The sequence below is a fragment of the Argentina silus genome, assembly GCF_951799395.1.
Source record: "Argentina silus genome assembly, chromosome: 15".
In the NCBI taxonomy this organism is placed as follows: Eukaryota; Metazoa; Chordata; class Actinopteri; order Argentiniformes; family Argentinidae; genus Argentina; species Argentina silus.
This window is the reverse complement of record NC_139669.1, coordinates 17,975,218-18,001,187: the sequence shown is the minus strand read 5'-3', so window position 1 is coordinate 18,001,187 and position 25,970 is coordinate 17,975,218. Positions and strand designations below refer to the sequence as shown.

The 25,970-nt window shown below is 43.0% G+C and overlaps 5 protein-coding genes across 5 annotated transcripts in view; all 5 read left to right on the top strand.

The window, feature by feature from the left end:
• Positions 1 to 215: 215 nt before the first annotated feature.
• On the top strand, positions 216 to 2,627 carry LOC310816089 (protocadherin alpha-3-like; the record flags this gene model as incomplete). The annotated part of the gene is made up of 1 exon (XM_083686096.1): positions 216 to 2,627. One exon carries the CDS (start codon positions 216 to 218, stop codon positions 2,625 to 2,627), a length of 2,412 nt encoding a protein of 803 aa, XP_083542222.1.
• A 643-nt stretch (positions 2,628 to 3,270) lies between these two features.
• LOC310816222 (protocadherin alpha-3-like) lies at positions 3,271 to 5,646 on the top strand (the record flags this gene model as incomplete). The annotated part of the gene is made up of 1 exon (XM_083686284.1): positions 3,271 to 5,646. One exon carries the CDS (start codon positions 3,271 to 3,273, stop codon positions 5,644 to 5,646), a length of 2,376 nt encoding a protein of 791 aa, XP_083542410.1.
• A 2,742-nt stretch (positions 5,647 to 8,388) lies between these two features.
• LOC310816088 (protocadherin alpha-8-like) lies at positions 8,389 to 10,776 on the top strand (the record flags this gene model as incomplete). Its single annotated transcript, XM_083686095.1, has 1 exon — positions 8,389 to 10,776. One exon carries the CDS (start codon positions 8,389 to 8,391, stop codon positions 10,774 to 10,776), a length of 2,388 nt encoding a protein of 795 aa, XP_083542221.1.
• Positions 10,777 to 12,106: 1,330 nt separating this feature from the next.
• On the top strand, positions 12,107 to 14,491 carry LOC310816087 (protocadherin alpha-8-like; the record flags this gene model as incomplete). The annotated part of the gene is made up of 1 exon (XM_083686094.1): positions 12,107 to 14,491. The coding sequence occupies one exon, from the start codon at positions 12,107 to 12,109 to the stop codon at positions 14,489 to 14,491; it is 2,385 nt and encodes a 794-aa protein (XP_083542220.1).
• A 1,339-nt stretch (positions 14,492 to 15,830) lies between these two features.
• LOC310816215 (protocadherin alpha-C2-like) overlaps positions 15,831 to 25,970 on the top strand; it is a gene marked incomplete at its 5' end in the record, with an annotated part of 112,204 nt that continues 102,064 nt past the window's right edge. The window contains 2 exons of the mRNA XM_083686272.1: positions 15,831 to 18,198; positions 22,256 to 22,350. Of these exons, the coding sequence (XP_083542398.1) occupies positions 15,831 to 18,198; positions 22,256 to 22,350 (2,463 nt within the window). The remainder of the gene's footprint in view (positions 18,199 to 22,255; positions 22,351 to 25,970) is intronic.

The window sequence follows — 25,970 nt, the reverse complement described above, 5'->3', positions numbered from 1 at the left end:
TCTTTCGTCATGCTTATGAGTCCGCCCCTGTAGCTGGTTTGGTAGTTCGTCGCGGACAAGAGGCTGTACATTGAAAGCTTGGAGGATACATTTTGTTCTACAATCGACATAATCAACGTCGTTTCGGATAATCACCCGTTCTGTTGTTTTGGAAAAAGTAATGGCGAGGCAGTTTTCACTAAAAGAGACATAGTGCAAGTGCTTTGGATTGAAACATGGAACAAAGAGGACGCGGGGCATGGCGCGAGCGACGGCAGTGGATCGCCTACATGGTTGCTTTGGCTCTGTTTTGGAGCGAGGCTTCGGCTCAGATAAGGTACTCTGTCTCTGAAGAGGTTAAGGATGGAACTGTCGTGGGGAATATAGCTAAGGATTTGGGATTAGATCTGAGCACCCTGAAGCAAAGGGGATTTAGGATCGTATCAGGCTCGACTGAGCCCCTTTTCCAGGTAAATCAGAACGACGGAATCTTGTATGTGAACCGAAAAATAGACAGAGAGGAGGTGTGTGAACGGAGCAGCGTGTGTTTGATCAACCTGAAAACGGTGCTAGAAAACCCGCTGGAGATTAATTATGTCGCGGTGGAGGTTCTGGATGTAAACGACCATTCTCCCAGCTTTCCAGAGAAAGAGAAACGTTTGGAAATCTCAGAGTCCGCGTTACCAGGGGCGCGATTTCAACTGCATGCTGCCCGTGACGCAGATGTTGGTCCATACTCCGTTCAGCAGTACAAACTCAGTCACAATGAGCATTTCCGTTTAGAAGTTAAAGACCGAGGTGAGGACCGCAAAACCCCCTTCTTGATTCTGCAAAAGCCGCTAGATAGAGAGACAACGAGAAGCCATAAGTTAATGCTTACAGCTGCTGATGGGGGAAAGCCTCCTCGGTCCGGAGATATGAGTATAACTGTAGATGTATCAGATGTCAACGATAACCCGCCTATTTTTACTAAGGACGTATACTCTGTATTGCTGAATGAAAATGCTCCTTTAGGCACCACAGTCATACAGGTAAATGCCACGGATTTGGACGAAGGCTCTAACGGTGAAGTAATCTATTCTTTTGCTATTGATATGGATGGGAAAGTACGGAAACGATTTGATTTAGATCCAACTACTGGGGAGATACTTGTATTAGGACTTATAGATTACGAAGAAAATAGCAACTACGAAATCGATATTCAGGCATCAGACAAGGGGACAGCTACTTTGACAACAGAAAAAAGTGTTCTAATTAAAATAGTTGATGTCAATGACAACGCGCCCGAGATAGAAGTGACATCATTTTCTAACGCAATCCTTGAGGATTCCAGACCAGGAACTATGGTCGCACTGATAAGTGTTAATGATTTAGACTCTGGTGTAAATGGGCAAGTTATCTGCTCTGTAAGTAATGATGTCCCTTTTAAACTAATACCGTCTTTACAGGATAACATGTACTCTATAGTCACAAAGTCACCACTGGATAGGGAAAAACAATCTCAATATGATATAACAATAGTGGCAAAAGATGCAGGAGAACCAGCCTTGTCATCTGTAAAGACTATAAGTGTTATTGTATCAGATGTGAATGATAACAGACCAGAGTTTTCACTGAGTCCCTATACGTTCTATGTCACTGAAAATAACAACCCAGGAGCCTCAGTATTTTCAGTTAGTGCCTCTGATCATGATTCTAATGAAAACGCAGTTGTTTCATATCACATTCTGAGAGACGGTGGTGACGAGAACAAATTAGCATCATTCCTAAACATTCATCCTGAAAATGGGAACATATTGGCGCTGAAAAGCTTTGACTTTGAAACCCTCAAAACGTTCCAATTCCAAGTTGTAGCTACTGACTCTGGAACTCCGTCTCTAAGCAGCAACGTCACAGTGAACGTGTTCATTCTGGATCAGAACGACAACGCTCCAGTGATCTTGTATCCAGTCAGCGCTAACGGTTCCGCTGAAGGTGTGGAGGAGATTCCCCGCAATGTGAACGCAGGACATTTGGTGACGAAAGTGAGAGCTTATGACGCTGACATAGGATATAACGGCTGGTTATTATTTTCACTACAGGAAGTTACAGACCACAGTCTCTTTAGTTTGGACCGCTATACTGGACAGATCAGGACACTTCGGTCATTCACAGAGACAGACGAGGCTGAGCATAAACTGGTCATACTGGTAAAAGACAATGGGAACGTTTCACTCTCAGCAACAGCTACTGTGATTATCAACGCTGTGGAGCCCAAAGAGGCGTTTGCAGCTTCTGATGTTAAAAGCTCAGTAAATGTCGAGGAGGAGAACAACGTTACATTTTATTTGATGATTACTTTGGGGTCAGTTTCAGCGCTTTTTCTCATCAGTATCATCGTGTTGATTGTAATGCAGTGCTCCAAAGCCACAGACTATTCCTCCAAGTATTTACAAGATCCGAATTACGACGGGACACTGTGCCACAGCATCCAGTACAGATCCGGAGACAAACGGTACATGTTAGTTGGACCCAGAATGAGTATAGGTTCTACTATAGTCCCGGGCAGCAATGGGAATACTCTAGTGGTCCCCGATCACAGGAGGAGAGCTTCTGGAGAGGTAAAGTATTCAACAAGTTGTCATAACTTTTCTAGATTGCTCAATTAACCATTAGCTCACAGAAAGCGGTGTTGATGGTTATCAGCAACTTGCTCTATGGCGCCTTAATGTACGATGATAGGCCTATAGTTAATAGATTATCTATATAGGTTGCAATTGATTTAGCACTTTTTTTCATGTATCAAACAAAGTGGTGAATTATAGATATGTGTACGGATTTTAATTTCGTATGCGGTCATTTTTGTTATCATACTTTCAATGTTTGTCTTTAATACGCTACATATGCCTTAGCTTTGCTTATACAACCTAAGTGAACTTATATGTATTGATTGGTTTGTTCAAGATGGGGTTTGAGTAACGAAATAAAAGTGACAGAATATGATTTCGGTTTAGCTACAGTCTTGTAATATGAAGTGGGATCGCATGGTGTCAGTGCTCAAGTAGAATAACGAAAGACCGCCTTTCGTCATATGAGTCCGCCCTATAGAAGCTTGTTTGATATTTCATCGCTGGCAGGATAGGTAGCCTACATTGTGAGCTTGGAGGAGAAATTAAGGACACACATCTACATTATCAACGTACTTTGGAATAATGACTAGTGAAGATACGTTGGAAATGTAATGATTGTACAGTTGTCGCTAATAGTGGCTTAGTGGAAATGCAGTGGATTCTTCTTATTTATCCACGGAACATGGAACAAAGAGGACACGGGGCATGGCGGGAGCGACGGCAGTGGGTCGCCTATATGGTTGCTTTGGCTCTGTTTTGGAACGGGGCTTCTGCACAGATAAGATACTCGATTTCTGAAGAGGTTAAGGATGAAACTGTCGTGGGGAATATAGCTAAGGATTTGGGATTAGATCTGAACACTTTGAAGCAGAGGGGATTTCGAATCGTATCTGGTTCGACCGAGCCCCTTTTCCAGGTGAATCAGAACGACGGAATCTTGTATGTGAACCGAAACATAGACAGAGAAGAAGTGTGTGAACGGAGCAGCGTGTGTTTGATTAACCTGAAAACGGTGCTAGAAAACCCGCTGGAGATCCATTATGTTGCGGTGGAGGTTCTGGATGTAAACGACCACTCTCCTAGCTTCCCTGAGAAAGAGAAACGGTTAGAGATTTCAGAGTCTGCGTTACCAGGGGCGCGATTTCAGCTGCAAGCTTCACGCGACGCTGATGGTGGCCCGTTCTCCGTTCAGCAGTATAAACTCAGTCACAATGAGCATTTCCGTCTGGAAGTTAAAGATCGAGGTGAGGACCGTAAGACCCCAACTCTGGTCTTACAGAAATCACTAGATAGAGAAGCTGTAGGCGTCCATAGGTTGTTGCTCACATCCATTGATGGAGGCAAACCCCCAAGGTCTGGAGACATGAGCATAACTGTAGATGTATTGGATGTGAACGATAATACACCCGTCTTCTCTCAGGACGTGTACACGGTATTACTGAATGAAAATGCTCCTGTAGGCACAAAGGTCGTACAAGTAAACGCAACTGATTTGGATGAAGGTTCTAACGGTGAAGTAATCTATTCTTTTGGTAATGACGTGGATGCGGGAGTGCGCAAACGTCTTGATTTAAACCCTAATACCGGTGAAATAATTGTAATCGGACTTATAGATTTCGAAGAAAATAACAAATACGAGATAGATATACAAGCATCTGACAAAGGGACGGCTCCTTTAACAACAGAAAAAAGTGTCATTATTAGAATAGTTGACATGAACGACAATGCACCAGAGATCGAGGTGACGTCATTTTCAAACGCAATCCCTGAAGACTCTAGACCCGGAACCACCGTAGCATTAATCAGTGTTAATGATTTGGACTCGGGTGTCAATGGGAAAGTTATGTGCTCGATAAGTGAGAATGTCCCTTTTAAACTAATGCCGTCTTTACAGGATAACATGTACTCTGTAGTCACCAAGTCACCACTGGATAGGGAAAAACAATCTCAATATGATATCACAATAGTTGCCAAAGACGCAGGAGAACCAGTCTTGTCATCTGTAAAGACTATAAGTGTTGTTGTATCAGATGTAAATGATAATAGTCCAGAGTTTTCACTGAGTCCCTATACTTTCTATGTCACTGAAAATAACGACCCAGGTGCCTCAGTATTTTCAGTTAGTGCCTCTGATCGTGATTTGAATGAAAACGCACTTGTTTCATATCACATTCTGAGAGACGGTGGCGACGATAACAAATTAACATCTTTCCTAAACATTAATCCTGACAATGGGAACATTTTGGCGCTAAAAAGCTTTGACTTTGAAACCCTCAAAACATTTAAATTCAAAGTTGTAGCTACGGACTCTGGAACTCCGTCTCTAAGCAGCAACGTCACAGTGAACGTGTTCATTCTGGATCAGAACGACAACGCTCCAGTGATCTTGCATCCAGTCAGCGCTAACGGTTCTGCTGAAGGTGTGGAGGAGATTCCCCGCAATGTGAACGCAGGACATTTGGTGACTAAAGTGAGAGCCTATGACGCTGATATAGGATATAACGGCTGGTTATTATTTTCACTCCAGGAAGTTACAGACCACAGTCTCTTTAGTTTGGACCGCTATACAGGACAGATCAGGACACTTCGGTCATTCACAGAGACAGACGAGGCTGAGCATAAACTGGTCATACTGGTAAAAGACAATGGGAACGTTTCACTCTCAGCAACAGCTACTGTGATTATCAATGCTGTGGAGCCCAAAGAAGCTTTTGCAGCTTCTGATGTTAAAAGCTCAGTAAATGTCGAGGAGGAGAACAACGTTACATTTTATTTGATGATTACTTTGGGGTCAGTTTCAGCGCTTTTTCTCATCAGTATCATCGTGTTGATTGTAATGCAGTGCTCCAAAGCCACAGACTATTCCTCCAAGTATTTACAAGATCCGAATTATGACGGGACACTGTGCCACAGCATCCAGTACAGATCCGGAGACAAACGGTACATGTTAGTTGGACCCAGAATGAGTATAGGTTCTACAATAGTCCCAGGCAGCAATGGGAATACTCTCATGGTCCCTGATCACAGGAGAAGAGCTTCTGGAGAGGTAAGGAATTGAATTAAGATTTCCATAACCCAATAAAGCTTAGTTGATACAAAAACTGTTGTCATTGAATGTCTGAGCTATTTTGTCTGAATATAGAAGAAGAATATCAACTCCAGTTTGATATTTAGTTGAACTTCATGAGTTGTAGTGTATCACAAATGTTGCTTTGTAGAAAAAGGGTTGTTGTTTCAAAAAGGTAGGCAGTACTTGGAGCTACAATTATTGGGAGTGCTTGCTGTTCAGTTGGGTGGTCGGCAGTGGGGTACGATTTACACCGGGACACACAGCATTCAGTACAGATCCATAGACAAACGGTACATATTAGTTGGACCCAGAATGAGTATAGGTTCTACTATACTCCTGGGAAGCAATGGGAATGCCATTGTGGTCCTTGAATACAGGAGGCGCACGTCTGGAGAGTTAACCTTTGACAAGTTGTCTTAAATACTACCGATAATGACCTACTAACCCATTATAAAGTGCTATTTCTTAAGCTTATCAGCAAACCTGACCATGGTAACCAAAAACAACTTTTTGTTATTTTCATAAAGCTATGATTTAGCACCTTTGCTAGAAACAGATGAACTGGTGGAGCAGATGGCGTGTTTTGACCACCGAGGGTGTTGTCCCGTTATGTCACGTTAGGTAACACCTATTGATAAATTAGGATACAAACTATCAATGCTCAAGTGGCATGTAACCTAAGCTGGCCAACATGACATAAAATACATTTAATATCTGAAAATATCTGGGTCATTTTGCGGGTAGATAGCATTTGAGAACATACATGATATAATAGCTAACCAAGCTGACTGGCTAATATTTGCTAGCTGGTTAGCAACAGTAATTTCCCCCCCTTTTATACGTTCTGTCCAGGGCCGTGCACAGACATTTTGAGGGGCAGGGGCTCAAGCAAAAAAAAAAGGGCATTCACCTTGCCACACCGCCGCCATCCATAATCACACATTATTTTTATAACATGGGACCTGTTTAAATTATACTGGAACACATTATTCTATGAATAAACCACATATTTGATGTAGTAATGCAAGTTAGTCAGTGTAAGTAATGCAGTCAGTCATGTGTTCAGTTGTTTAGACCAATTCAGTCACATTAGATCAGTGGTTTCATTGAGAAAGAAAGTTAGGAAGAATGCAATTTAATGGCATTCAAACAGATCATACCTTGTGTGGCATGGTTCATGGTTCATGCTCTACAGATTGTACTGTATCACCCTGTCTACAACAGAAATTCACACAGACATCACATAAACCTTAGTCTTCAATCTTTATTCCAGGAACAGGAATAACAAAAGATAAAACACATTAAATAAATCATTTCAATGAATAATTAAAATAAATAAAAAATAATAAATAGGCCTATATAAAGAAAACATCTCTAAGGTAATAAATGTAAACCTAGCCATATAGCTAAAACACCTGTTTAAACAACATAACAAACATTAACATAAATAAACATTACAAAGAAAAACAATGATAGGCCTAAATACTAGAAAAAGGGGTGACTAATCACTTAACTACCAAACCTATGCAAAACGTAACTACCTGCTTCAGAAATGAATTGCATATTTGTAAGTTGTCCTACATGACGGAGATAACGTCGTTTTAATGATAATTAGACTAGCTTGGTTGCTCGCGAATACCGAGGCTGGTAATGACGAAATTACAGCGTGAAGGTGGCAAGTCCTACTGACCTACTTCATAGTTTTTTTTAACGGATATATAACATAAAAATTAAGTAAGTGTTGTTTAATCGTGGTTTCATAATTAAAACACTGGCTACCTGAGTGATATCATTCACCGTAACCGAACTGGATCTGGGGAAGCGGTGCTTTTCATGACATGTTGTATTCGGAATGTCGGAAGATGCGACGTAGATTGATCGATTGAGACAAAACCATTTGGAAGGGGGGTGGGGGGAGAGTCATTTTTAAATTGATACGGTGTAATTTTTCGTAAATACTACTATACATTTACCTCTTTATATTTGATAGAATTTCAATAACAAATAAAGAAAAAACTAAATACAATTCACACCAGACAAAAAAGGCACGTTTTGACTCTGAGGGCAAAAGGGCAGGGGCTCAAGCCCCCCTTGTGCCGGATCTGTGCACGTGCCTGGTTCTGTCCAATAAGGGTGGTGCGAGTTCAAGGATTTAAAGGTGTCCATTCAGTCCCGGTCAACTTTTACAAGGCTACACTTTCAATAATTGTATAGGATATATATCCATTCTACTGTCTTTGTTGAGAGATATAATAGGCTTTCATGTTTGTGTAAGACTTCAAAACATGTTCAACATATGCATGAACAACATGGTCATTCTATTACGGTGCCTTTGCTTTTAAGGGACGTTGTATTGATATGTTATTGTTCTATCAAGATGGTGTTGGAGTAGTAACAATGACAGGATATAATCAGTCTATAGCTATCATGTCCTGCAATATGAGGTGGAATCGCATGGTGTCAGTGCGGAAGTAGAATAAGGATTATAAATGACCGCATTTCGTCATTCGTATGAGTCCGCCCCTAGAAAGTTGTTTGTTACAGTATTTCTTCGCTGTCCGTATAGGTAGCCTACAGTGTGAGCTTGGAGGAGAAATTAACAACTAAATTCTACATGATCAACATAGGATAATGAAAAGTGGGTTTTCTTTGGAAATGCAATGACTAGACAGCTACCCTAGTAGAGGGATATTGGAAATACGGTGGATTCTTCGTATGTATCTCAGCAACATGGAACAAAGAGGATGCGGGGCTTGGCGAGAACGACGGGTCGTCTACGTGGTTGCTTTGGTTCTCGCTCTTTTTTGGAACATGGCTTCGGCGCAGATAAGACATTCGATTTCTGAAGAGGTTAAGGCAGGAACTGTCGTGGGGAATATAGCTAATGATTTGGGATTGGATCTGAGCACCCTGAAGGAGAGGGGATTTAGAATCGTATCTGGTTCGACTGAGCCCCTTTTCCAGGTAAATCAGAACGACGGCATCTTGTATGTGAACCGAAAAATAGACCGAGAGGAGGTGTGTGAACGGAGTAGCGTGTGTTTGATCAACCTGAAAATGGTGCTAGAAAACCCGCTGGAGATCCATTATGTCGCGGTGGAGGTGTTAGATGTAAACGACCACTCACCCAGCTTCCCAGAAAAAGAGAAACGGTTAGAGATTTCCGAGTCCGTGTTACCAGGGGCGCGATTTCAACTGCAAGCTGCGAGCGACGCAGATGGTGGCCCATACTCTGTTCAGCAGTATAAACTTAGTCAGAATGAACATTTCCGTTTGGAGGTGAGAGATCGAGGTGAAGATGGTAAAATCCCTGTTTTACATTTGCAGAAGCCGCTAGACAGGGAAGCAACTAGCAGGCATAGACTTCTACTCACAGCGATTGATGGAGGAAAACCTCCTCGTTCTGGAACTGTCGAAATCATTGTTGACGTTTTAGATGTGAATGACAATATCCCCGTGTTCACCAAGGACACGTACTCGGTTACGCTGACTGAAAATTCTCCCATTGGCACAACTGTCATACAAGTAAATGCTACGGATTTGGACGAAGGTTCAAACGGTGACGTCATTTACTCATTCGGTAGTAATGTGAATGATAAATTACGTAAACTTTTCGATGTAGATACCAATTCAGGGCACATCATTGTCAAAGGACTGATAGATTTTGAGGTAAAAGATAACTTTGAGATCGATATACAGGCATCTGATAAGGGATCTGCACCTTTGACAACAGACAAAAGTGTAAAAGTAAGAATTGTCGACCTCAACGACAACGCTCCCGAGATAGAGGTCACATCATTTTCTAAGGCAATCCCTGAAGACTCTAGACCCGGAACCACAGTGGCATTAATCAGTGTTAATGATTTGGACTCTGGTGTCAATGGGAAAGTTATGTGCTCTATAAGTAAAAATGTCCCTTTTAAACTAATGCCGTCTTTACAGGATAACATGTACTCTGTAGTCACCAAGTCACCACTGGATAGGGAAAAACAATCTCAATATGATGTGACAATAGTTGCCAAAGATGCAGGAGAACCAGCCTTGTCATCTGTAAAGACTATAAGCGTTGTTGTATCAGATGTGAATGATAACAGACCAGAGTTTTCACTGAGTCCCTATACTTTCTATGTTACTGAAAATAATGACCCAGGGTCCTTTGTGTTTTCAGTTAGTGCCACTGATCGTGACTTAAATGAAAACACACTTGTATCATATCATATTCTGAGAGACGGTGGCGACGAGAACAAATTAGCATCATTTCTAAACATTAATCCTGACAATGGGAACATTTTGGCGCTAAAAAGCTTTGACTTTGAAACTTTGAAAACATTTAAATTCCAAGTTGTAGCTACGGACTCTGGAACTCCATCACTAAGCAGCAACGTCACAGTGAACGTGTTCATTCTGGATCAGAACGACAACGCTCCAGTGATCTTGTATCCAGTCAGCGCTAACGGTTCCGCTGAAGGTGTGGAGGAGATTCCCCGCAATGTTAACGCAGGACATTTGGTGACTAAAGTGAGAGCCTATGACGCTGATATAGGATATAACGGCTGGTTATTATTTTCACTCCAGGAAGTTACAGACCACAGTCTCTTTAGTTTGGACCGCTATACAGGACAGATCAGGACACTTCGGTCATTCACAGAGACAGACGAGGCTGAGCATAAACTGGTCATACTGGTAAAAGACAATGGGAACGTTTCACTCTCAGCAACAGCTACTGTGATTATCAACGCTGTGGAGCCCAAAGAAGCTTTTGCAGCTTCTGATGTTAAAAGCTCAGTAAATGTCGAGGAGGAGAACAACGTTACATTTTATTTGATGATTACTTTGGGGTCAGTTTCAGCGCTTTTTCTCATCAGTATCATCGTGTTGATTGTAATGCAGTGCTCCAAAGCCACAGACTATTCCTCCAAGTATTTACAAGATCCGAATTACGACGGGACATTGTGCCACAGCATCCAGTACAGATCCGGAGACAAACGGTACATGTTAGTTGGACCCAGAATGAGTATAGGTTCTACCATTGTCCCGGGCAGCAATGGGAATACTCTAGTGGTCCCCGATCACAGGAGGAGAGCTTCAGGAGAGGTAAGGAATAAAACACTGTCCTAAAACAACATCTCCTGCCTGTCCTCACCACATCCCTTTGTTCTACAGGAAATACTTTTTTTAAAATGCCCTGAATACATCAGGAAATCATTGATTGTTAAAAGTGAGGTTTTGTAAATAATTTGTAATTATGTAGTATGTCGAGCATCTGGCGAGCTAGCATACATCGTTTTGTGATCTCAAATAGCGCTGTCACAGATTGTATCTAAACTGCTGCGCCCCGGAGATGTCGCTTTCCATGGTGCTGAAATATTGTGACTTTCTAATGTAGCCCTTGCAGTGGTCAGCCTTGTTTTAAAAAAAAACAAGTTAACGTAAAGGCTGTTGGCCTATTTGTAGCAGTCTTCTGTCCCCGTTGAAATATTTCTTAACTTTTTTGTTGTTCTGTGTGCGACACAGTTTTGAAAATGCTGTTTGACATTGGCATTCAAGCGTTTCCCATGTCTGTCCCCGTTTTGCCTATCCACATTAGAATTTGGTAAGTCTTTTTTTGTTTGTTTTGCTCTCATATACCACTTGGTGTAAACGTTTGTGCAAGATGTAATAAGCCGACACAATTCTGCAATGTAACATAGGATCGCATAGTGTCAGTGTGCTAGTAGAATATCGCCCATGAAAGAACGATTTTCGTCATGACTTCTTATGAGTATGCCGCTTATAGTTGGTGGGTATTTCGTCGCTGGCAGACGAGCATACAATTGTGGTCTTGGAGAAGTTGTGTGATCCCAACTGGCGCTGTCACGGAAGTAGCTAAATTTCTGCACTCGCTGTCCATGGTGCTGAATAGTTGCTAATGTTGCCCTTGCAGTGTCAATCTTTGTTGAAATAGTCAAAGTGTAAAGGCTCTATTATAGCAGTTTAACGTTCTTGGTCTTCTGTATGGAACACCTGTTGCACACTTTTGATCACGCTGTTAGACATTCGCAATTCAATGCTTCCCATGTGTCTCCCAGTTTTGAACATTCACATTAGTTCTTATGTCTTATGTTGTTCGTTTTGTTCTACTGTATCACATTTTCTAGCAATATATAATTAGGCTATACAATTCTGCAATGTAACATGGGATCGCATGGTGTCAGTGTGCTGGTAGAATATCGCCCATGAAAGAACGCTGCTCGTCATGCCTATTTATGAGTCCGCCCCTTATAGCTGGTGGGTATTTCGTTGCTGGCAGACTAGCATACAATTGTGGTCTTGGAGAAAAACACAGATCTAAAACCTCAATGTTCTCTATATTATGAGATAGTGCTCAGTGACGATATCTTGGAAATGTAATAGACAGTTGTCGCTTATCGAGGAATCGTGGAAGTGGATTCTTATTTCACCTTTAAACATGGAACAAAGAGGACGCGGGGCATGGCGGGAGCGACATTGGGTCGGCTACATGGTTGCTTTGGCTCTGTTTTGGAGCGAATCTTCGGCTCAGATACGATACTCGATTTCTGAAGAGGTTAGGGAAGGAACTGTCGTGGGGAATATAGCTAAGGATTTGGGACTTGATCTGAGCACCCTGAAGCAAAGGGGATTTAGAATCGTATCTGGCTCGACTGAGCCCCTTTTTCAGGTAAATCAGAACGACGGAATATTGTATGTGAACCGAAAAATAGACAGAGAAGAGGTCTGTGAACGGAGCAGCGTGTGTTTGATCAACCTGAAAACGGTGCTAGAAAACCCGCTGGAGATCCATTATGTCGCGGTGGAAGTGTTAGATGTAAACGACCATTCTCCTAGCTTCCCTGAGAAAGAAAAACGGTTGGAGATATACGAATCCGCGTTACCCGGGGCGCGATTTCAACTGCAAGCTGCGAGCGACGCAGATGGTGGCCCATACTCTGTTCAGCAATATAAACTTAGTCAGAATGAACATTTCCGTTTGGAGGTGAGAGATCGAGGTGAAGATGGTAAAATCCCTGTTTTACATTTGCAGAAGCCGCTAGACAGGGAAGCAACTAGCAGGCATAGACTTCTACTCACAGCGATTGATGGAGGAAAACCTCCTCGTTCTGGAACTGTCGAAATCATTGTTGACGTTTTAGATGTGAATGACAATATCCCCGTGTTCACCAAGGACACGTACTCGGTTACGCTGACTGAAAATTCTCCCATTGGCACAACTGTCATACAAGTAAATGCTACGGATTTGGACGAAGGTTCAAACGGTGACGTCATTTACTCATTCGGTAGTAATGTGAATGATAAATTACGTAAACTTTTCGATGTAGATACCAATTCAGGGCACATCATTGTCAAAGGACTGATAGATTTTGAGGTAAAAGATAACTTTGAGATCGATATACAGGCATCTGATAAGGGATCTGCACCTTTGACAACAGACAAAAGTGTAAAAGTAAGAATTGTCGACCTCAACGACAACGCTCCCGAGATAGAGGTCACATCATTTTCTAAGGCAATCCCTGAAGACTCTAGACCCGGAACCACAGTGGCATTAATCAGTGTTAATGATTTGGACTCTGGTGTCAATGGGAAAGTTATGTGCTCTATAAGTGAAAATGTCCCTTTTAAACTAATGCCGTCTTTACAGGATAACATGTACTCTGTAGTCACCAAGTCACCACTGGATAGGGAAAAACAATCTCAATATGATGTGACAATAGTTGCCAAAGATGCAGGAGAACCAGCCTTGTCATCTGTAAAGACTATAAGCGTTGTTGTATCAGATGTGAATGATAACAGACCAGAGTTTTCACTGAGTCCCTATACTTTCTATGTTACTGAAAATAATGACCCAGGGGCCTTTGTGTTTTCAGTTAGTGCCACTGATCGTGACTTAAATGAAAACACACTTGTATCATATCATATTCTGAGAGACGGTGGCGACGAGAACAAATTAGCATCATTTCTAAACATTAATCCTGACAATGGGAACATTTTGGCGCTAAAAAGCTTTGACTTTGAAACTTTGAAAACATTTAAATTCCAAGTTGTAGCTACGGACTCTGGAACTCCATCACTAAGCAGCAACGTCACAGTGAACGTGTTCATTCTGGATCAGAACGACAACGCTCCAGTGATCTTGTATCCAGTCAGCGCTAACGGTTCCGCTGAAGGTGTGGAGGAGATTCCCCGCAATGTTAACGCAGGACATTTGGTGACTAAAGTGAGAGCCTATGACGCTGATATAGGATATAACGGCTGGTTATTATTTTCACTCCAGGAAGTTACAGACCACAGTCTCTTTAGTTTGGACCGCTATACAGGACAGATCAGGACACTTCGGTCATTCACAGAGACAGACGAGGCTGAGCATAAACTGGTCATACTGGTAAAAGACAATGGGAACGTTTCACTCTCAGCAACAGCTACTGTGATTATCAATGCTGTGGAGCCCAAAGAAGCTTTTGCAGCTTCTGATGTTAAAAGCTCAGTAAATGTTGAGGAGGAGAACAACGTTACATTTTATTTGATGATTACTTTGGGGTCAGTTTCAGCGCTTTTTCTCATCAGTATCATCGTGTTGATTGTAATGCAGTGCTCCAAAGCCACAGACTATTCCTCCAAGTATTTACAAGATCCGAATTACGACGGGACATTGTGCCACAGCATCCAGTACAGATCCGGAGACAAACGGTACATGTTAGTTGGACCCAGAATGAGTATAGGTTCTACCATTGTCCCGGGCAGCAATGGGAATACTCTAGTGGTCCCCGATCACAGGAGGAGAGCTTCAGGAGAGGTAAGGAATAAAACACTGTCCTAAAACAACATCTCCTGCCTGTCCTCACCACATCCCTTTGTTCTACAGGAAATACTTTTTTAAAAATGCCCTGAATACATCAGGAAATCATTGATTGTTAAAAGTGAGGTTTTGTAAATAATTTGGAATTATGTAGTATTTTGCCTGCATAGCAGCTGGCGAGCTAGCATACATCGTTTTGTGATCTCAAATAGCGCTGTCACAGATTGTATCGAAACTGCTGCGCCCCGGAGATGTCGCTTTCCATGGTGCTGAAATATTGTGGTTTTCTAATGTAGCCCTTGCAGTGGTCAGCCTTGTTTAAAAAAACAAAACAAGTTAACGTAAAGACTGTTGGCCTATTTGTAGCAGTCTTCTGTCCCCGTTGAAATATTTCTTAACTTTCTTGTAGTTCTGTGTGCGACACAGTTTTGAAAATGCTGTTTGACATTGGCATTCAAGCGTTTCCCAGGTCTGTCCCCGTTTTGCCTATCCACATTAGAATTTGGTCAGTCTTTTTTTGTTTGTTTTGCTCTCATATAGCACTTGGTGTAAACGTTTGTGCAAGATGTAATAAGCCGACACAATTCTGCAATGTAACAGGGGATCGCATAGTGTCAGTGTGCTAGTAGAATATCGCCCATGAAAGAACGCTTTTCGTCATGACTTCTTATGAGTATGCCGCTTATAGTTGGTAGGTATTTCGTCGCTGGCAGACGAGCATACAATTGTGGTCTTGGAGAAGTTGTGTGATCCCAACTGGCGCTGTCACGGAAGTAGCTAAATTTCTGCACTCGCTGTCCATGGTGCTGAAACGTTGCTAATGTTGCCCTTGCAGTGTCAATCTTTGTTGAAATAGTCAAAGTGTAAAGGCTCTATTATAGCAGTTTAACGTTCTTGGTCTTCTGTATGGAACACCTGTTGCACACTTTTGATCACGCTGTTAGACATTCGCAATTCAATGCTTTCCATGTGTCTCCCAGTTTTGAATATTCACATTAGTTCTTATGTCTTATGTTGTTCGTTTTGTTCTACTGTATCACATTTTCTAGCAATATATAATTAGGCTATACAATTCTGCAATGTAACATGGGATCGCATGGTGTCAGTGTGCTGGTAGAATATCGCCCATGAAAGAACGCTGCTCGTCATGCCTACTTATGAGTCCGCCCCTTATAGCTGGTGGGTATTTCGTTGCTGGCAGACTAGCATACAATTGTGGTCTTGGAGAAAAACACAGATCTAAAACCTCAATGTTCTCTATATTATGAGATAGTGCTCAGTTACGATATCTTGGAAATGTAATAGACAGTTGTCGCTTATCGAGGAATCGTGGAAGTGGATTCTTATTTCACCTTTAAACATGGAACAAAGAGGACGCGGGGCATGGCGGGAGCGACATTGGGTCGGCTACATGGTTGCTTTGGCTCTGTTTTGGAGCGGATCTTCGGCTCAGATAAGATACTCGATTTCTGAAGAGGTTAGGGAAGGAACTGTCGTGGGGAATATAGCTAAGGATTTGGGACTTGATCTGAGCACCCTGAAGCAAAGGGGATTTAGAATCGTATCTGGCTCGACTGAGCCCCTTTTTCAGGTAAATCAGAACGACGGCATCTTGTATGTGAACCGAAAAATAGACAGAGAGGAGGTGTGTGAACGGAGCAGCGTGTGTTCGATCAACCTGAAAACGGTGCTAGAAAACCCGCTGGAAATCCATTATGTCGCGGTAGAGATACAAGATGTAAATGACCACTCACCCATCTTCCCTGAGAAAGAGAAAAGGTTGGAAATTCCAGAGTCTGCCTTACCAGGGGCGCGATTTCAGTTACAAGCTGCGCTTGATCCAGACGGGGCCGTATATTCTATTCAACAGTATAAACTTAGCCACAATGACCATTTCCGTTTGGAAGTTAAGGACCGAGGTGAAGATGGGAAAATACCCATTCTAAATCTACAGAAGCCATTAGATAGAGAGGTAAATAGGAGTCATAGATTACTGCTCACAGCCATTGATGGAGGAAAACCTCCCAGGTCTGGGGCTGTCGAAATAAACGTGGACGTATTAGATGTAAATGATAACATGCCCGTTTTTTCTAAAGATTCATATTCTGTGATGCTTAATGAAAATTCCCCAATTGGCACAACTGTTATACAGGTAAACGCCACCGATGTGGATGAAGGTTCAAATGGCGAGGTCATTTACTCTTTTGGTAACAACGTGAATAGTAGATTACGCAAACTTTTCGATGTAGATGCCAATAGCGGTGAAATCATTGTGAAAGGAATTATAGATTTTGAGGCTAAAGATAGCTATGAAATTGATATACAGGCATCTGATAGGGGAACTGCTCATTTGACAACGGAAAAAAGCGTTATTGTGAAGATTGTTGACGTAAACGATAATGCGCCAGAGATAGAGGTGACGTCATTTTCTAACGCAATCCCCGAGGATTCTAGACCAGGAACCACGGTCGCAGTAATCAGTGTTAATGACCTAGACTCTGATCTAAATGGGAAAGTTATCTGTTCTATAAATGAAGACGTCCCTTTCACATTAACTCCGTCATTACAAAATAATATGTACTCTGTAGTGACTAAGTTACCACTGGATAGGGAAAAACAATCTCAATATGATGTAACGATAGTTGCCAAAGACGCAGGAGAACCAGCCTTGTCATCTGTAAAGACTATAAGTGTTGTTGTATCAGATGTGAATGATAACAGACCAGAGTTTTCACTGAGTCCCTATACTTTCTATGTTACTGAAAATAACGACCCAGGCGCCTTAGTATTTTCCGTGAGTGCCTCTGATCGTGACTTAAATGAAAATGCACTTGTTTCATATCAAATTCGGAGAGATGGTAGCGACGAGAACAAATACACATCGTTTATAAACATCAATCCTGAAAATGGTGACATTTTGGCGCTAAAAAGCTTTGACTTCGAAACTGTTAAAACGTTCCAATTCCAAGTTGTAGCTACAGACTCTGGAAGTCCATCTCTAAGCAGCAACGTCACAGTGAACGTGTTCATTCTGGATCAGAACGACAACGCTCCAGTGATCTTGTATCCAGTCAGCGCTAACGGTTCCGCTGAAGGTGTGGAGGAGATTCCCCGCAATGTTAACGCAGGACATTTGGTGACAAAAGTGAGAGCCTATGACGCTGATATAGGATATAACGGCTGGTTATTATTTTCACTCCAGGAAGTTACAGACCACAGTCTCTTTAGTTTGGACCGCTATACAGGACAGATCAGGACACTTCGGTCATTCACAGAGACAGACGAGGCTCAGCATAAACTGGTCATACTGGTAAAAGACAATGGGAACGTTTCACTCTCAGCAACAGCTACTGTGATTATCAACGCTGTGGAGCCCAAAGAGGCATTTGCAGCTTCTGATGTTAAAAGCTCAGTAAATGTCGAGGAGGAGAACAATGTTACATTTTATTTGATGGTTACTTTGGGGTCAGTTTCAGCGCTTTTTCTCATCAGTATCATCGTGTTGATTGTAATGCAGTGCTCCAAAGCCACAGACTATTCCTCCAAGTATTTACAAGATCCAAATTATGACGGGACACTATGCCACAGCATCCAGTACAGATCCGGAGACAAACGGTACATGTTAGTTGGACCCAGAATGAGTATAGGTTCTACTATTGTCCCGGGCAGCAATGGGAATACTCTAGTGGTCCCCGATCACAGGAGGAGAGCTTCTGGAGAGGTAAGGAGTTTAACTAATTTTCCCAATGAATATAGGCCTATCCCTCATCCTAACTGCCTGTATCACCAGTAAGCCTACAGGAAGTGCTGTTTTCTTTATTTTCAGCAAACATGCTCTATTTCCTCAGCTTTTCACATATTATTGTTGCAAGCAAGGTTGTGTCGTATTTGTGGCTGAATCATACGAACTGGTGGAGTAGATAGAGTGGTATGATCTAAGAGGCAGTTACCCAACAGTTGTCGCTGTCCACAGCCGTCTGTGCTGACATCTTGCAGCATTCAACATCTGCCGTATTCAGGGTCGATTTTTCCTGAAATAGTCAAACAAAAACTACATTATTAGCTGCTTCCTGTCTTTCTGTTATTTAGGACACTTGTTGCACGCTGCTTAACATAACAAGGCCTAGCGTTTGTTAAAATATGTTTTCTGTGTGCTAGTTTTGCATACCCACGTATCTCGTTTGGTTTAGTCTGTTTTGGTGCAAGATAGCACTTTAGAGTAGTACACTTTAAAAAGAAAAGGAGGCTCTTTTAGAGGTTATTCAAGTTGAAACTGTGGAGGAACCCTTTGGTTCAGTTAGGAATCTTTTCAAAAGTTGGAAAAGGATTTTCAGCAAAACACAATCAATTATAAGCCTTGTCAATTATAAGCTGTGAGAAGCTTACCTCTTTTAATTTCAGTAAGTTATTTTCAAATTTGAGCCTTTCTGTTAAAACACAGTAGTAGAACACATTGTAGTAATTACTGACCATTTCTCCCGGGAGTGTGTTTAACGATGTTACAGCCCTTAGGCTGACGATAACAAGAAGTGAGGAGGCACTCGAAACGAATTACAATGTAACTAGCAATCATTCCTATACGCAGAGCCATACATGTAGATGGAGGGCTATATATGACTCTACCGGTTGGCGATACCTCTGGCGATACAATGTCACGTTAGGTAACACCTATTGATAAATTAGGCTACAAACTGTCACTGCTCAAACCGCAAGTAGCCTAAACTGGCCGACATTTCATCAAAAACATTTCCTATCTGAAAATATCTGGGTCATTGTGCTGGTCGATAAGTTTTGAGAACATACCTAATTTAGGAAATAATAGCTAACCAAGCTGACTGGCTAATACTTGCTAGCTGGTTAACAACGGTCTTTTCCCCCTTTTCTACGTTCTTTTTCGATGACGTTATACCGCATTAACACCCTGAGGACGTTCACAGTAGACCATATTAATATACTGACAGTCCTCCAAATGTAATTTGAGATTTAGACATACAATTCAGAGGAAACAGCGACCCAACTTTACCTTTCGAAGGGGGGGGGGGGGGGGTTCGTCAGTGAACCCCACCACATAAAGGGTACTTAGAGGCACTTATTGGGGTATTTTTCAGCCTGAAGAACCCTAAGGTTCTTAGAGAAACGTTGAGGATCCTGGAGGAACCTTTATTGAACCCCTATTTTTTTTTAGAGTGTATAGCCTACCATTTCGTACAGGATATAGCCAAGAAAATACTGCAGTGTGAGTTGGTATCGCATGGTGTCAGTGTGCAAAGAGAATACATCTCATAAAAGATAACTATTTTCGTCATACTTATGAGTCCGCCCCTTAGCAGGTTTGGTATTTCATCCCAGTCGGTGGTGAGCTTGGACAGAGACATTTGTATCATGTTTTATGCTCCATTACCTACATACTGTAGTATAATGAGCAGTGATGATTTTGTGAAAATGTAATGGGTAGACAATAGTCTGAAATCGAGGCATAGTGGAAGTGGATTATTGCTACATACCAATAAAACATGGAACAAAGAGGATGGGAGTTATGGCGGGTGCGAAGACAGTGGGTTCCCTACATGGTTGCTTTGGTTCTGTTTTGGAGCGGGGTTTCAGCGCAGATAAAATATTCCATCTCTGAGGAGCTTCGTGAAGGAACTGTCGTGGGGAATATAGCTAAGGATTTGGGAACAGACCTGAATACCTTGAAGCAGAGGGGTTTTAGAATCGTATCTGGTTCGACCGAGCCCCTTTTTCAGGTGAATCAGAACGACGGAATCTTGTATGTGAATCGAAAAATAGACAGAGAAGAGGTGTGTGAACGAAGCAGCGTGTGTTTGATCAACCTGAAAACGGTGCTAGAAAACCCGCTGGAGATCCATTATGTCGAGGTGGAGGTGTTAGATGTAAACGACCATTCTCCCAGCTTCCCTGAGAAAGAGAAACGGTTGGAGATTTCAGAGTCTGCGTTACCAGGGGCGCGATTTCAACTACAAGCTGCACGCGACCCAGACGGTGACACGTATTCTATTCAACAGTATAAACTTAGCCACAATGACCATTTTCGTTTGGACGTCAAAGATCGAGGTGAAGATGGTAAAATCCCAATATTACATTTGCAGAAACCGCTAGATAAAGAAACCACGAGGAGTCATAGATTGCTGCTCACAGCCATTGATGGAGGAAAACCTCCTAGGTCTGGGACCATAGACATCATCGTGGATGTTTTAGACGTAAATGATAATATGCCCGTTTTCACCAAGGATACATACTCCGTGATGCTCAGTGAAAATTCTCCCATTGGCACAACAGTAGTGCAAGTAAACGCCACCGATTTAGACGATGGTTTAAACGGTGAGGTCATTTACTCTTTCGGTAATAATGTTAATAGCAAGTTACGTAAACTTTTCGATGTAAAGGCCAATACCGGTGAAATTATTGTGAAAGGACTGATAGATTTCGAGATAAAAGATCGCTATGAAATTGATATACAGGCGTCAGATAAAGGAACTGTTCCTTTGACATCAGACAAAAGCGTTATTGTTAAGATTGTTGACGTCAATGACAATGCACCTGAGATCGAGGTGACGTCATTTTCTAACGCAATCACCGAAGACTCTAGACCCGGAACCACGGTGGCACTAATAAGTGTTAATGATCTGGACTCTGGTCTCAATGGGAAAGTTATCTGCTCTATAGAAAGTGATGATGTCCCTTTCACATTAACGCCATATTTAAAAGATAATATGTACTCTGTAGTCACAAAGTCACCTCTTGATAGGGAAAAACAATCTCAGTATGATATAACACTGGTTGCCAAAGATGCAGGAGAACCAGCCTTGTCATCTGTAAAGACTATAAGCGTTGTTGTATCAGATGTGAATGATAACAGACCAGAGTTTTCACTGAGTCCCTATACTTTCTATGTCACTGAAAATAACGACCCAGGTGCCTCAGTATTTTCAGTTAGTGCCTCTGATCGTGACTTAAATGAAAACGCACTTGTTTCATATCACATTCTGAGAGACGGTGGCGACCATAACAAATTAGCATCATTCCTAAACATTAATCCTGAAAATGGGAACATATTGGCTCTAAAAAGCTTTGACTTTGAAATCCTCAAAATGTTCCAATTTCAAGTTGTCGCTACAGACTCTGGAACTCCGTCTCTAAGCAGCAACGTCACAGTGAACGTGTTCATTCTGGATCAGAACGACAACGCTCCAGTGATCTTGTATCCAGTCAGCGCTAATGGTTCCGCTGAAGGTGTGGAGGAGATTCCCCGCAATGTGAACGCAGGACATTTGGTGACTAAAGTGAGAGCCTATGACGCTGATATAGGATATAACGGCTGGTTATTGTTTTCACTCCAGGAAGTTACAGACCACAGTCTCTTTAGTTTGGACCGCTATACAGGACAGATCAGGACACTTCGGTCATTCACAGAGACAGACGAGGCTGAGCATAAACTGGTCATACTGGTAAAAGACAATGGGAACGTTTCACTCTCAGCAACAGCTACTGTGATTATCAACGCTGTGGAGCCCAAAGAAGCTTTTGCAGCTTCTGATGTTAAAAGCTCAGTAAATGTCGAGGAGGAGAACAACGTTACATTTTATTTGATGATTACTTTGGGGTCAGTTTCAGCGCTTTTTCTCATCAGTATCATCGTGTTGATTGTAATGCAGTGCTCCAAAGCCACAGACTATTCCTCCAAGTACTTACAAGATCCAAATTACGACGGGACACTGTGCCACAGCATCCAGTACAGATCCGGAGACAAACGGTACATGTTAGTTGGACCCAGAATGAGTATAGGTTCTACTATTGTCCCGGGCAGCAATGGGAATACTCTAGTGGTCCCCGGAGACAGGAGGAGAGTGTCTGGCGAGGTAAGGAGTATTACTTACTCACTAAGTATCTGAGTGGCTTTATGTATTGTTTACTTTAGGTCTTATTTTGTAGACAGCTTCATGTCAATAAACTGAGAGCTGGCCATTTTGCAGTGACGTCACCTGCCCTGCGACTCAATAGTCCCCTTATATTGAGAGAGCTGTTCAGTCTGTCATTGTTGGGTGTTGTGGATTGGACCTATGGTAAACTGATCCTGAAGCAGAGGGTTTGCTACGTGATGTGGCATTGCTGTTTGTCTATTGCCAACTGGTTGACTCTCATGAGCAGATGATGTCATCTTTGATCCCCTCAATCATCAAACAAGCATGTCAGCATGAACGGATCATTGATTCAGATATTGGTGATCATGTCCAGAGCCAGGTTTGTGTTCAGGTTAATAACAGGCAGCCTCGTGGCAGGTCTGTGTCCAGGTTGAAAACAGGCAGCCTAGCTGCTGGTCTGTGTCCAGGTTAATAACAGGCAGCCTCGTGGCAGGTCTGTGTCCAGGTTGAAAACAGGCATCCTAGCTGCTGGTCTGTGTCCAGGTTGAAAACAGGCAGCCTCGTGGCAGGTCTGTGTCCAGGTTGAAAACAGGCATCCTAGCTGCTGGTCTGTGTCCAGGTTGAAAACAGGCAGCCTCGTGGCAGGTCTGTGTCCAGGTTGAAAACAGGCAGCCTCGTGGCAGGTCTGTGTCCAGGCCTTGTAGCATCTGCTCCTGGCAGTGTTGCCCTACAATGAAAGGCTTTGTATAATCCTGAACTGTGGGCCCCCTGCGGCCTCAGAGAGGGAGGCTAGTAGGACATTATGTTCAAACCTCTGTACCCTATCGCCTCTGTCATGAAGTAGGCCAATCTAATTCTACCATAGTCAGGTAGTGTTCTCATCCTAACAATCCTCTTTGAAGTTGTCATGGTGTCGACTATCTGATGCTTCTCATGTCGGTGATGTAGCCCTGTTGTTCTCAGGACACAGGCCTTCCCTAATGTAGGCTATTTTGTGTTTGTGCATAGCTCTCTCTGACAAGTGCAGGTTAAAGGACAAATAAGAGGATGGATATACTGCATGCAAGACTGTGTGTGTGTGTGTGTGTGTGTGTGTGTGTGTGTGTGTGTGTGTGTGTGTGTATGTGTATGAGTGACTGAAGGCCTGTGCTGGGTGGAGGCTGGGAGAGAGCTGCCGGCGGCTGACGCACGGTGACTCACATGGCTGGCTGGGCGGGGTGGGGGTTGGGGGTGTGGGGGGGTGTGTGGCGGGGGGCGTGGGCTGCTCCACTTGGGAACCACCATTCATTCTTTACATTTGAGGGACAGAACGCTACCAGGAACGAGTGTTCCTTTTTCCTTATCTCTGTGGTCTGATGCTGTGAGGCTACAATATAATGGGAAAAGGCTAGTTCCACTGCCCTTGTTCTTGTTTTTGTATTTCTTTTTTACGAACCGATACGTATGTCGTGTTTAATCACTTCCCTGTGAGTGTATGGTGAAGGGCTGATTCTCTAGGTGACGTGTTGCCCATAGCAACCCACTGGCAGAATTACCTCTCTGAATTCACTGGTTTTCCTCCACGGTGACGAGCCTTGTGTGCATGCAGCAGTCTCAGTAATAGGAGAGGGAGAGGAGGAGAGGAGGAGAGGAAGGAAGCGGAAGAGGAAGGGGGGAGGGTGTCTTTTGTATGGCTCCTCGTGTTCCATCTCCCAGTATTTCATGGAAATGGCTTCATCATGATTGAAACACATGGATTATGTTTGTAAAATCCTCATTGGGCAACAGATGGTGTCAATATAAGCCTAGAGTAACTCCTAATTGATCATTTTGCATTATGACAATTTTCTATTTTTACAAACTGGGTCACCTCAGATTTGACACATTGGTTATTACATAAGCTAATTGGACAGAGGCTTGATTTGCTATTTTAAGTTATTCCTGGTCCTTGCTGAGCAAAAAGCAGCAATGTGGCTAAGAGGAATGTGAAATAATGCAGAGGGAAAGAGAGTGGTAGGAGAATGGGTACTGAAGCATACGAGGATGGAAGGAGTGAGAGAGCAACCAGGATGTTGAATATGATATGTTGAGAGGATTGAGATGCAGAGTAGAGACACATTCTGTTCTGAAGATCCAATGGCAGCATTCCTATTTCGTGTGTCTCTTCAATACCATACCGTTTGGTGTGTGTGTGTGCGTGTGTGTGTGCGTGTGTGTGTGCGTGCGTGCGTGTGCGTGCGTGCACATGCGTGTGTGCCAGTGCATTTACTGTGGCAGTGCCAAGCTGGGCAGCAGATGCGTGTGTGAGATTTACTACTCTGATTAAAAAACAAGTGCTGTCATGACTCCAGTGGGTCAGATTGGGTGTCAGCTTGTGTTCTTGTTTTCTTGTATGAAGGAATGAACATTTGTTCAATGAGTCACATTTGCAAACTCAGCTCATGTCTGTGCGTGGACATTTATCCACAACACTGGCCTTAGTAAGTACATTACAACCACTGCCTAGTCAGCGACCTCTGTTGGGACTGTGGTTGGCGTGTGTGTGTGTGTATGTGTGTGTGTGTGTGTTTGCATCAAGACCAGAGGGTCATTAGATTGATACCAAACCCATCCATTTGCTGCAGTCTATTATCTGATTGAGGGATCGTCTGTCGATGTATTGTTCTGGAGGAGTTGTGTTTCTTTGCTTCAGTAGCTTCCAGTGTGTGCTTGGTTCGTCTGTGTAATTGTGTTAGTCTGCCAAACGTCTGCGTTCCCAATCGTTCACACTGTAGTTCACTGTTGTGGTGTGTCGGTTGTGTTTGTATGAGCGGGTGTGTTCAGTGTCAGGGGGAGGCAGAGGAAAGAGGCAGCGTTGAGTGTCACCGAAAAAAAAAGCCACCAAAGCTTTTAAGCAGCATTGTACGTGATGCCAGCAGGCTGACAGAAAATTGACCCTATTTGACACGGCTGCCTTCCTCTCCCCAAGCCTGTCCTCCTCCATTACCCTTTTTTCATTTTTGTCCCTCTTTCCTATTCAACCACTCTCTCTCTCTCTCTCTCCCCCTCTCCCCCTCTCTCTCTCTCCCCCTCTCCCCCTCTCTCTCTCTCGTGTTCTATTTGTTTCATTTTGCTCACCCCCTCTTTCTTGTTTTTGCCCTCATCACTCTACCCTCCTCTACCACCTCCCTTTATTCTCTCTCTTCCTTCGCTCCTTTGCTCTCATTCTCTCTTCCTGCGGCTCCTTGAATCTCCTCCCCCTTTTGCTTTTTTTTTGTTTTTCACACAATGCTCTTTCTTCCTCTCCTCCTACTCTATTCCTTCTTGTTGAAACCGCTCCCATACCTCGCTCAGCTTTCCCTGCCTCCCGCTGTCATCCCTGTCATTTTTGCTGCTCATTTTCTCCCTTCCTGTCTCCCTCTTGATCTACTCCCACATCTCTATACCCCCATCTCTCTTTCTCTCTCATCATCTCCCCCTCACCTTCCCTCTCTCTCACTCCCTCTGTCTCTCTCTGTCTCCTCTCCTCCCTCCCCCATCTCTCTTTCTCTTTCATCTCCCCCTCACCTTCCCTCTCTCTCACTCTCTCTGTCTCTCTCTCTCCTCTCCTCCCTCCCCCATCTCTCTTTCTGCCTGTGGGGCTGTGGCTGGGGATGCTG